This window comes from Anopheles stephensi, chromosome 3 (assembly GCF_013141755.1).
Source record: "Anopheles stephensi strain Indian chromosome 3, UCI_ANSTEP_V1.0, whole genome shotgun sequence".
NCBI lineage: Eukaryota > Metazoa > Arthropoda > Insecta > Diptera > Culicidae > Anopheles > Anopheles stephensi.
The window spans coordinates 83,568,432-83,580,374 of NC_050203.1; the positions used below are offsets into that span (position 1 = coordinate 83,568,432).

General features: G+C 49.1%; 1 protein-coding gene across 1 annotated transcript; it reads left to right on the forward strand.

The window, feature by feature from the left end:
- The first annotated feature begins 4,977 nt into the window (after positions 1-4,977).
- LOC118513766 (nuclear pore complex protein Nup205) lies at positions 4,978-11,939 on the forward strand. Its single transcript, XM_036059942.1, has 5 exons — positions 4,978-5,164; positions 5,292-8,425; positions 8,498-11,222; positions 11,289-11,465; positions 11,536-11,939. Exons 1-5 carry the CDS (start codon positions 5,155-5,157, stop codon positions 11,736-11,738), a joined length of 6,249 nt encoding a protein of 2,082 aa, XP_035915835.1. The 5' UTR covers positions 4,978-5,154; the 3' UTR covers positions 11,739-11,939.
- The last annotated feature ends 4 nt before the right edge of the window (positions 11,940-11,943 follow it).

An 11,943-nucleotide genomic window follows, 5' to 3' on the forward strand; every position in this document is an offset into this window, starting at 1 on the left:
AACTGGAACGTCACACTGGATGCAGGCGAGTAAAGCGAAAAGAAAGTTGCCCCATATTAGCTCCAAATTTAAGCAGTTAACTGCTACTCATTAAGATTCTACCAGATATCTGTCTCTCTTTCTGGAATATGGAGGAAGTTGTGACACCATTCACTGTCTGCACTCTTTCTTCAGATGTCGGGTAATGTAAGTGAATGACTCGATCTCTTATGCCACTCTTTCTCGCATTGAAGTAGTACGAGATCTAAGCATTCAGTCGCTAAAGCATAGCTATTACCAACGCTGGCGAACGATCTCAGGATTCATTTCAATATACGGAGAAAGATTTCATAATAAAAGGTTTAGGATACAGTAGAGCGGATATCGATTTCCTGCTCGGTTCGCTACAGAAATCTTCCTACGATCTAGCGTCACAGACATTATCACCCCATCTCAATGTATTCCTGTAAGGACCCGAGACCTAAGCTCCTCCTTAAGGATCTGCGGGCAGCTCAGATGGATTGGGTCGCCTGGTACCGTTCTCATGACATGCCTAGCTCAACGGAGCCTGGTGAGACATTATGTGGAGCCTGATGAGTCTAAGGGAGTTTTGACAGCTCTGAACAGAGCGCTTCTTTCTGAGGTGAATGTGAGTACTGGGACTTTGAATATTCTATACAGTCCCAGGTTCATCTCTTCAATGTCAACTACGGATGAAATGAAGTACTTCTTCTTCTTATTTCGATCTATAATCTCGGCCTGCCGGAAGTAGATTCTACAGCAGCACCGGTCTTTACACGGCAGGACTAGGGTTCAAATCCCTTCTGGGACGTTCCCCCATAGTGAGGACTGATTATCCAACTGAGCGGTATCAAAAAGTCTCGTAAGCCAGAGATTGCAGGCTTGACCTATGAGGCCCAAGAAAGAAGAAGAAGAACCTCGGCCTGCTATTTCTGGCTTCCTATGAATTTTATGAAAGACACAAACTGGCTCTTACATCATAACATGAATAAGTAATTGAAATTCAATCGATAAATTAAGCATTAAAAATATATTCAAATTCAAGCAAAAATACACATAAAAAGAGGCCTAAAAGAGTCCCGTTTTAATTTACCCTTTAATGTACTCCCATAAATGCGTAACACTTGAGTGATATCATTTAATTGTCCTAACTTTCATTACCTTCTGGGCGTTTCCTTGCCAACCGTTCCCGCCCGAAAGCAGACAAGTGATCGTGTGATCGTGCTTTTATTGTAAAATTGAAAACCCCCCTGCCAAACTGCACCAACTTTACGATCGCAGTATCGTTTAAAAAAACGTTCCATTTATGCTTTGCCTCGTTTTTTTTATTTCCCTTGTTTATTTGTATTCACTCTCCTTTTCATTTTATGACCCATCCACATTTGATTACCCTTCGAACGGCCATCTGTCTCGCCCCGAAAAGCGGTGCTCCCTATCTCGTCCGCTATACTTGGGTGCATTAAGTACGCCAAACCTATCAATTCGCGATGGATGTCACGCTAATTGCCCGTAAGTGAGTGTACGGGTGTTCAGGCACATTTGCTTTGCTTTCGCCCCGTTCGGCCATCGTGGCGTGAACGATCGTCAATCTTGCCCAAGCTGCAGTGTGCTGGTGGGTAGATTAATGAGAGCATCGTCTGGACTACGTGAAGGACCCCCAAATAAGGTCCGGTGCAGGTGTGTTTCCGTTTCTACTCTTCCCATTTTCTCCTTTCTTTAAGTGTTTTGATCACATTTCTGCAAACTGCGTGCACGGGAGATAAGCACGGACAGGCTCCGCAAGACAAACGAACGATAAAACCTTTGACATGCAACGTTTCTTTTTGCATACAATGTAATGCAGACAGTAAAATAATCTTAAAACTCTCCAAAGTTGAGTCGCACAACGGATTTTTTTAAAAGCTGTCAAAACAAGACCCAATTTCCTCATTGGCGCCAGTATCCCAAGGTTGCAAATGCCAGCCCAACCGTACTAGCTAGCCATCATCCCGAAAGGAATTACTAACGGCTTTGACAGGTGACACAACACAATTGTGGGTACACGCGCAACACTCGAAAGCCTATCCCGTGCGAAACCATTTGTCACAGCAAGCTTCATAAACTAGCCAGCGCCACACTTTTCGCACCAGAATCGCACCGTTTGCTAAAGGTGTACACGGTTTTTGATCTGGTGCGAGCTGGTGCAGAAATGAATTAATGCACCACGAAACACTGGCGGAATGTTTTATGAACAAAAGCGCAAAACGCGCCTCGGCACGCTGGCTCTAATTAGAATTTTGAATTCCGTTTGATTTACGTGCCGGATAAGTGACGGGCCGCGCTTCTGTGCTGTTTGCGCACATAAATTCCAAAGACTAGCTGCTAACGGGTGGCACCGCTTTGGTGAAGCTTCCTTAGTGGTTTGGTGGCGTCTTAAGTATGACAACATAATGTTTTTGTTTTTTTTTATGCATTCGGTGCGAAATATGGCCGCGTGGTTGATGGCGCTGAGTGCAATTTATTTCCTTAGTTTAGTTGAAAATTTATCTCTGCCCAGTGTGTTGGTGAATTTGTTGCGCTTGAATGGTGCAGACAGATTCATCATAAGCGAGAAGATCGCAAAGATCAACTTCATATTGAGTGTTTATTAGGACTGTTTTGGACGTTCTTTATCATGTCACTAAGATCTTTACATCTACTTTAACAGCTGATATCTGGAATGACCCGCCGGACTTGTACTTTGAGGTGTGATCTAATACCCTCCCATGGCTCGTCTAGACACAATCTCTCACCTAGCAAGGACTCGCCGAATCTTTCGCAAGTCTTCAAGAAGCATAGACAGGCATCAGGAATGTCCACTTTAAAAGCAGCATTAATAAACATCATTTGAAATTGTACACTTGCGCGTCTTATCGCGAATCGGACTTATCTGTGGAATCTGTGAAGGGGTGGATTTTTCAGCTCAACACGGATACCAGTCCACTGTAGCTTGATATGCCGGGCAGCGCTCGTTGGACATCTATAGGTTTTACTAAGGTTGGGCATCGTCTATGATATACCGCCAATGTCTTGCGACAGTGATATGCATCTGCAACTGCAATTTGCACCTCGCGCAATTGCCCAAGCCGTGTTTCTAGTTCCCCCTAGCCAGGCAATAAACTGCTAGACTTCAAACTTTACTAAAATAACTAGAGTTCCTTAAAAGTTCTCATTACCTGTAATAGCTTTCCGGCACAGCTAATTTATTGCCGATCGTTGTGCATCGTTGATCCACCCGAGGTGCAGTGCAGTGAGCGCCTCTGCCAAGATCTATCGTATCACCTTTGGCTTATGGACTAATCGCCTTCATCGAATAAATTCAGTAGTTCGACGGGAGTCACCTTTCACGCGCGCGATTCGCTATCCTTCCAAACCTTCCATCGCAAAAGATTCGTTCGTCCAATCGGTCGTTGCGGCTAGAGATTTCGTTTCATTCATCTTCGCGGATCTATCCTCTGTGTATCGCCGAGAAAACGCAGGCGAGCTATTCCGTATCGATTCTTCTCACGAGCTGAGCAAGCATTCGGCGGGTGCTCCAACCTGAGACTGCTCACTTGCAGTAGTGGGTAGATTTATCTGCAAACCATCCCAATGACCGTAAATATTCGCCTACCGGGCGGGCAGTTCTTGTAAACCCCCGGGGGCAGTAGCGTTGAATTATTGAGATGATTAACCACCACCCGAAAGGGGATGCTGCCCGGTACCGAAAGTTGGAAACTGAGCTTTTGGCCCAACCATCCAGGTGTGAAGAAATTGCAATCCACCTTTCGGAGCAACTAACGTCTCTCTAATAGCGAGATTCAAAGTTGATCGTTAAGTTTGGTACAATATTGCGTTATGAACGAGCCAGAATGATGAAGTCCAGGCGCAATAAATAGTTTCAAAAGGCTGGGTTCGCATTTCAATTTCGCATATAGAAGAGTTAAGGGATGGGAAAAGGTTAAAGGCATATTTTAAATTACTCTCTCTCTACACACTCGGTGCATTTACTCATAATTTGACAGTTTTGATTGAACAAACTATTGGTGACTCTTCAGCTAGTAAGGATCGTGAGTCCCGTACTCATCTCCCACATCGTTCTCTTCTCTGTACCGGCTCAAAGACGACCGCACCAGCGGCTAGCACAACCTGTTGCAAATGGTCGCCGAAACGGACCACCTCAATCCGAAAACGCATCACCGTGATGTGATGTCGCGGTTTTAATTGATTCTCTGACATTATATCCGTGCGATAAGCGATAAATTTTTATATAATCAGCACTTATAAACGATGACTTTTATTGATGAAATCGCTGTCGTCACTCGCACCCGACGCAGAAGCGCCGCCATGTCGAAAGGGGTTATTGGGTGAAGAGTTGGCCAATGGTGCACGGGGGAACAGGGCGCAATGGTTTTGCGATCATGAGCATGAGCTGCTTATCATGCACGATCTTATGCTTTTTATGCATTATGGTACTGTGGAGGCTATGAGTGTTGCAGCTTCTGAGTTCGAAGAGGATTAGTGAAATGATATTGACAATCTAGCAACGAGCATACCAGGCCTTGGTAGACAGAAATGGCAAAGCAATATTTATAAAAGTTGTTATGCAAAAAGGGAGTTATTTATAAAATTCTAGGAAATAGAGTCCTCATTCGAAGAGCATGTCTGAAAGCCCTGAATATTTCTACATTTTTTAAAATTAAAGATAGAATCTCCCTTCGACCGTTACAAAAAAACATCGCCGTCCTAAAAACATATTACGCGATGTTTTTACAGTCTGTTTTTTGTTCCGAACGATTTTCAATTCTTTTTTAACTTTACCATAAGGAAAAATATTTTAAGCATCGATTTTACTCCAGATATATTCATTTTTCCAATTTCTTTATCGCAATTAGTTCTATTTAACTTACAAAAAATAACATCGACGCATGACCGAACGCACGCCACAGTGTGCTTCGTTTTGACAGCCCAAACATTGTCGAAAAAAAACAAGTAAAAGAATTCGTTTGCCGCCTGTTTGTGTGCGGGTCATTCTCGCAATCTTGAAACGGTTATTTTTCTGCGAAATACTTCCCGAAACCTTCTTAAAAGTGATTTATACAAAGTAACTGCGTACTTTACAACGTTCTAGTTGCGGACTGGTTAAGTGCTCACACGATGGCCGATGGTAAGTGTGCCGGAATCGTTCCGCTCAACGATGCAAACCGGTAATGTGAGGTTAGGAATTGTGAATCAACAAACGCTTTGCTTTCATCGGTGCATCCGTGATTTTCGTTACTCTTTCCCCCCCGTAGCAACACCCGACGATCTGTGGACCCCGTACAAATGTTTGCTGAACAATGTTGAAAACTATCTGCTGCCATCGTCCGATTTCGCCGATACGTCGCACGCCGCCAGTTTGGAAGCGCTGCTGCGGAAACACAAGCAAAACTTTATCTCACTGCTGAAAAATCCACCCAAGAACGCGAAATGCCGCGAAGCGATCAAACAGGGCATCACCGAGGGTATCACGCTGCCCGAGTTTGGTCACACCATCCTGTCCAAAGAGCTGGTCGACGAGAGCATCATCATATCGGACATGTTCGACATGAACGAGTATGTGGCGCTGGAGCTGTTGTGTACGTCGCAGCAGCAAACGATAAACCATCCGGGCTTGACGCGCGGACTGGTGGCGGTGTTGCTGTACTATGATGGGCGTAAGTCGCTCGTGGCCAGTTTGAAACAGTTGCTGAAATCTAGGGCCGGCGTGTCGTGGTGTACGGATGCACCGCCCGAGGTGACGCAAATCGTTACCAGCTACACGGATGGGTTGGTAGCGGACGGGCTGCTCGAACGTATCGTCGACTTGCTGCAGGAGCTGGACATTACGAAGGAGCTCGACATTTTGACCACGAACCGTGCTCTCGGACCGCCCCGGCACCATCGGCAGGTGTTGGATTTGTTCGAGGAGATACGCTTCTTGCTGGCACAGTGCATTTACTACTATGCCGCCCAGTCCGGTTTGCCGCGGAACGCCACGATGAAGTTGGTGCAGTATCTGCGTAGCTACAAGTGCACCGAATCGAGCGGTGGTATCGACGATGTGACGGTGACACTGCAGATGGGTTTACTGTACGCACTGGACCTAAGCGTACTGCAGCGACGAGAGGATGGTGAAGAACTGGTCCGCAAGCTGCCCATGATCAAGGACGATCTTTACATCGATTTCCTGATGGATGCGCTTTCGAACGGGTGGGAAAACGATGGCCTGCACGCGTTAACCCTGTTCGCGTTCGGACTGTCGATTGCAACGCTTCGACTCGCTCCCCAAACGCTCGTCCAAGATGCATCGAAAATGATCGATCAGGATGAGCTGCTCGTGAACGGAGCGCTCCAGGGTAAGGTGTTCGACTTCATGTACTACACGTTCCTGGAAAGTGAGCTCATCTTCGACACGGAGTTCTTCTACCGTCGTCTGCACACGATGTTTGCGGATTTCATCGAACTGATGCACTCGAAGGTGACGGAACTGCGTGGCCGGGCCGATGAAACGGCCCGAACGGTTCAGGTGTACCAGCAGCAGGGCATCGAACCACCGACCAACCTCTGTCGGAACTTCGAGATGCTCCTTCTGTCCGTGGGAAAGCTGTACGCAAACGATCGGCTGCGCTTGAACCTGAGCATGGAGTACTGGGGCCCAACGGAGTTTGCGCACACCTTCCAAGGCAACCGCATCTCATCGCGATCGGTGTGCCTGTTTAAGTTCATCCGGCTAGCGGGAGAGCTGCTGCCACCAACGCTGTTCATTCCCTACCTCAAGATGCTGGCCGGGCTCAGCTGTAACCTGCAAGCGGCAAGAAGTGCATTTAATCTGCTCAAGCAAGGAAGCGCTTACTCGGGCAGCAGCACAGTGTCCTGGGACCACTTTTTCAACTCCCTCAGCGAGTATTACTTCAATCTGCGGCAGGAGCAAAACCCCCAATCCGAAACGGTGTACCGGAATCGAATGATCTGCCGAAGCATCAGTCCGCAGGAGCTGCTCGGGTTGCAGGCTGTCCTGCAGGTAGTGCAAGCAGTCGCCCGACACGACGAACTGTCCCGCATTGCACTGTGCGAAAGCGACAAGTGGGCGCCGCTAAACGTTCTCGTCGGGCTAATCAGTTGCTCCGTGCCGATTCAACTGAAGGCGGAAATCGTTCGCACACTAGCCACACTGGCGGGTAGCCTGGAGAACGCCATCAAGCTCTGGCACAACCTGGAAGACTCGCAAATCATCAACACCGTACCGTCGACGAGCAATTTCAAAACGCGTGGCGTCATATCGGAGCTGGAAGAGGTCGAAAGCCGCAACGAAACGTTCCCGCTTACCCAAGCCATGCTGGATTTGCTGTCCGCCCTGATGAGCACAGCCATTCCGGACGATTTGGGCGAAGGAGCGCGAGCTCCCGGCATTCATCCCTACCTTTCCTACGTGGTCAATACCGTGCTGCTGCGACTGTTTAGCCGCAACTACAAGGACGGAGCAGAAAAGTGGCAACTCGCTCAGAAGTGTCTCAAGATCGTGTACATGTTTGTGAACAGCTTCAACTTTAATCCTTCAAACGCAAACCTCATGAAGGAGCTGAAGGAAGGACGAACGCCACCAGCGTACCGGATTATGCTGCAGCTAAACACCAAGTCCGATCTGCTCCGTTTCATCCTGCACATCGTCGACGAGTCGATCGTTTGCTTCGACTCGTACACACCGTTCCCGGGCAAAGCGTCGCTCGAGGCTGCTTCCCTGCTGTGTCTGCAAATCATCGAAAAGGCACTCAAGCTTCAGGAAGAATTCTTCAACATGCATCTCAGCACGCCCAGCCCGGTCAATCTGAACGGCATCAACAAACTTCTGCTCGGCGTAAATCCACGCAGCGGCACCGCAAATCACATGCTGAACATCATGAAGCACATTACCTACAGCACCTGGCTGCCGGAGAACAGTCTCGTATCGCTGCGCATCCTGTCCATCATCATGACCCTGCCGGACGTTAATCAGCTCATACTCGGACTCGTCACCCAGACGGACGAACTGAAGAACGAGATAAGGCAAGGTTTCGTGGAGTGTCTGGAAGCGGATTTAAATGTGACAGAAGAAGCGGAACCGCTGCCGCTGATGGAGCAGATGAATGAGGCCGCCCTGATACTCGGCACCGGAGCAATGGAGGAAGACATTGCGTCCAAATCTTCCTCTTCCTCGGAAACGTTCCTAACGACAAGCATCAAGACGGCCGTAATACAGCTCATCCAGGAGTGTTTGCAGCAACCGATTGTGCCAAACCTGGCCCACTACCTGTTGGGATTCGATCTGGGCAAGGATCTCCAGCTGACGAGTTTGCAGCAGCCGGGCATAATGAACTTCCCGAGCCATTGCTCGAAATCACTCATCACGCTGTTGGACCGACATTTAGAGGTAAGTTTCTGTGCCACACCGGATTCTTAAGTGCTAGTTGCAGGAAGTTTCTAATCTTTTCGCTACTTGCAGCACCTGAAATCGGGAAACGTCCTGTCCACCAGCTACAACAAGCTGATCGAGCACGCGTACCGATTGCTGTACCAAGTTTGCCGCAACTACCACACCTCGGAGGTGTTTCTGCGCTTCCTTCGCTCGTGTAACGATTTCCTCTGCCGGCACACAACATCGCTGCCCTTCCCGGATGCGAAAAATCCGTTCCTGCTAAACCAGATGACGTTCCTGCTGAAGGCGATCGTCATCGAGCTGAAGCTGACGAGCGAACGCAACCAGGCGACGCAGTTTGAAACGATCTGCAAAATTCTGCTCAAGATCATAAACGCTCCATCGATCGAGGCGGTAACGACGGGGCTGGGCGACTATTACACCAACACGAACATTAGCTTCTCGATCAATGCGTCAGCGGACATGTCGACGACTGCGATCGCCGCTACGAAGGAGTCGAGTGAGACGGCGAAACGGTTGCTGTGCATACTGCTCGATTGTGTGGATTTTACCATCAAGCAGCTGGAGGAACCCACGTGGAACTATTTCAATGCGGCCGTGCTACACGAGCTGCTGCAAAGCTGTGAAACGCCTGTTTCGCAAAACTCGCGCATGCGACTGATCGACACACGGAAATTGCATGACATCTTGAGGGATGAGCTGGATTCAATCCAAACGATCGCCACTGGGCAACGTGCGCACGTCGTGCAGGAAGTGAAAACGATCCTCAGGTACGCGTTGCAGCTGAACACGCAGCGCAGCCTGTGTTCGTCCACGATTAAGTTCCTCGAGGCGTGGGGACAGGTGGCCGAGGTGCTGGTGTGCGTTACCCCAACCATGATCATGTCGCTCGACACGAAGCAGATCATCATCACGGAGCTGCTGCAGATCATGCTCAGCAAAGCGGTACCGAAGCAAATCATCTCCGAGCTGGCAAATATCGCTTCCTCGACCATCTCGCTGCTGATGGTGAATTTGAGAAGCTGCTTTCTGCTGAAATCGGAACAGATGTCGCTGCACATGATATCGGAACGGCATCAGAATGGAGGTATGAATGGGACGAGCGCTAGGAACGGATTAAACGGCGAGCTGAACAATAGCGCACAGCACCGGCAGGAAGGAACATATGTCTATCTCGAGCGTGCCAACGCGCTTAGCTTGAAGTTTATCCTGAAAAACATTCTCGACTGGCTGCTGATCAGCAGCGATGGATCGCCCCAGCTCAAGATGAATCTTTACGTAGCGCTGCTAAACTACATGTACATCATCAAGGGCAACCGGGAGAGTCTGGAGCGTAGCCAGAAGCTGGAAAGCGACAAGGAAGAGGTTGGATCGTTCTTGAACAAAACCATCAGCAACGCGGGACGGAAACCGTTCGGTACGGAGACGGAAGATTACAAGCACCTGACGATGATCATGGACATTTTCCACTCGTTCGGCGACAATCTGATCGATGTGATCTGTCAGGACTGTACGACGGGACACGATATCTGTAAAATGTTGGCAATGTCCTGTCTCGACATGTTGCTCAGCATGGACGCGTCGATCGATATAGTGGAGTTTATCGCACGGCACGGCTATCTGTCGCACATCATTAACAGTTTGCTGAAGAAGGACGGTGATCTGTGTCGGATTCTGCAGACCAACCCGAACACGTTCCGGGCGCTGTATGTGTACGAGTCGAAGATGGCACTGTTGACGCGCTTTGCTCGCTGCCAGATCGGCGCACGAATGCTGCTGGAGGAACACATCCTTGGGGTGCTGGGCAGCATGAAGGTGTACGATCTTCATCCGGACGTGCAGATCCTGAACGGTGGAAGCATCCAGCAGCAGTCGTACGCGTCGGCAATGGCGGTTGCAGCTGCTGCTGCATCTGCCTCACTATCGTCCTCGTTTATTCCTCCGGTAGAGGCTCGGTTCCAGCAGATCCTGTTCCCTGCGCTGAACCTGTGCGATGCGATCCTCTCGACGCTGGGGCACGAGAATAACTCGGCGCTCAGTCAGATCATTCACTTTTTCCTTTCGCACAGTGACATGATCGAGACGGTGCTGCGAGCCGGTTCGCCCAGCATGAACCTCGGGCTGCTGAAAGAGCTGGCCGGCATAACGAACCTGATCGCCCGGTCAGCGAATCAGGAAATTTACGAACTAACCGATCCGAACGCTAACCAAGCGTTCGGCATGCAGCTGTACCGGATGCAGAAGTTCATGCTCGCCCTCCTGCCACGGTTTATCGTTTCCGAGCAGAACCTGAAGGAGCTGTACCAAAGCAGCATGATCGTGCAGCCGTACGGGGCCGGTGGAATGGGCATCAGTAGCAGCGTTAACTTTGGCGCCGCGCACAGCAGCAACGCCGCGAATGGGAACGATCAAAAGCAACGATCGCAGTACGTGAAATACTTCCTCGAGGTGGCAGCTAATCTTGCCCTGTACACACGCAACTGCATCTCGAACCATGTGGTTGATCATCGTGCGATTAATGTGCTGTTCTCGCCCCACTACAATCCGGACGGAACGACAACGGGCCCCGGCACAACGCCGACAAAGACAGTCGGCGGATCGTTGGCGCTGATGCGCCAGGAAACGTTCCGCTCGGCAACGGAAACATCGTCGACCGATGTGCCCCACAGTCTGTACGTGGTGATAACGCAGCTTCGGTGTACGGTGGAGTTTTATCACCGGGAGCGCAACACGCTCGAAAGTCTGCAGCAACAGCGCAACTCACTGCCAAGCATCGATTTAGATAAAAATAGTAAGTGAAGCGAGCACGAAGTTGAGGGGCAGATTTGTGAATTCTGAACTTCCTCTTTCTTTGCAGTTCAATTACAATACAATGTGCTGACCGAGCGTGTAAATGCGAAACAGGAAGAGCTGCAGCGCAGTGTGTTCATTATCGAGCACTATCTGTACATCCTGTGGGCGCATCTGGACTTTTTCATGTTGCGCGTTTTGCCCGTCAATAATCGCGTCGGAAGCTCCACGTTCACCGGGCACAGTGAGTAAACCATGGAGGATTCTAAGGAGGGAACGCGCTCCTAACATCTCTTTCGTCCTCTTTCTTCCAGACTTCCAAACGGATCAATCGGATTCCAGCTGGCGGGTATCGAACGACGATATACTCGCGCTGAAAAAGACCCTCATCGGCGTGTTTAACGAAACGTTCTGCAAGCAACTGATCGAATTGGAAACGAAACAATCTGAGAAAGGTTTTGTCGCGTCGTTTATAAGGCGAATCAAACAATCCATACAGTTTGTGCCAGTAAAGTGAGTCGTCGCCCCGGGGTTGGACGTGACGTTGAGTAGCGCAAGGACGAGAGCGAAGGATCAGCAAAAGTAGTGCGTAAAACTGACCATTTGATAATGAAGTTTTTTTTTCCTAGCCCCGCTGATAAGAATCGCCACGATCAGCGAAAATTTATTGGTATAAGCAAATAAAATGTTCGAATTATGGAAGTAATTTCTAAAATAAGCTG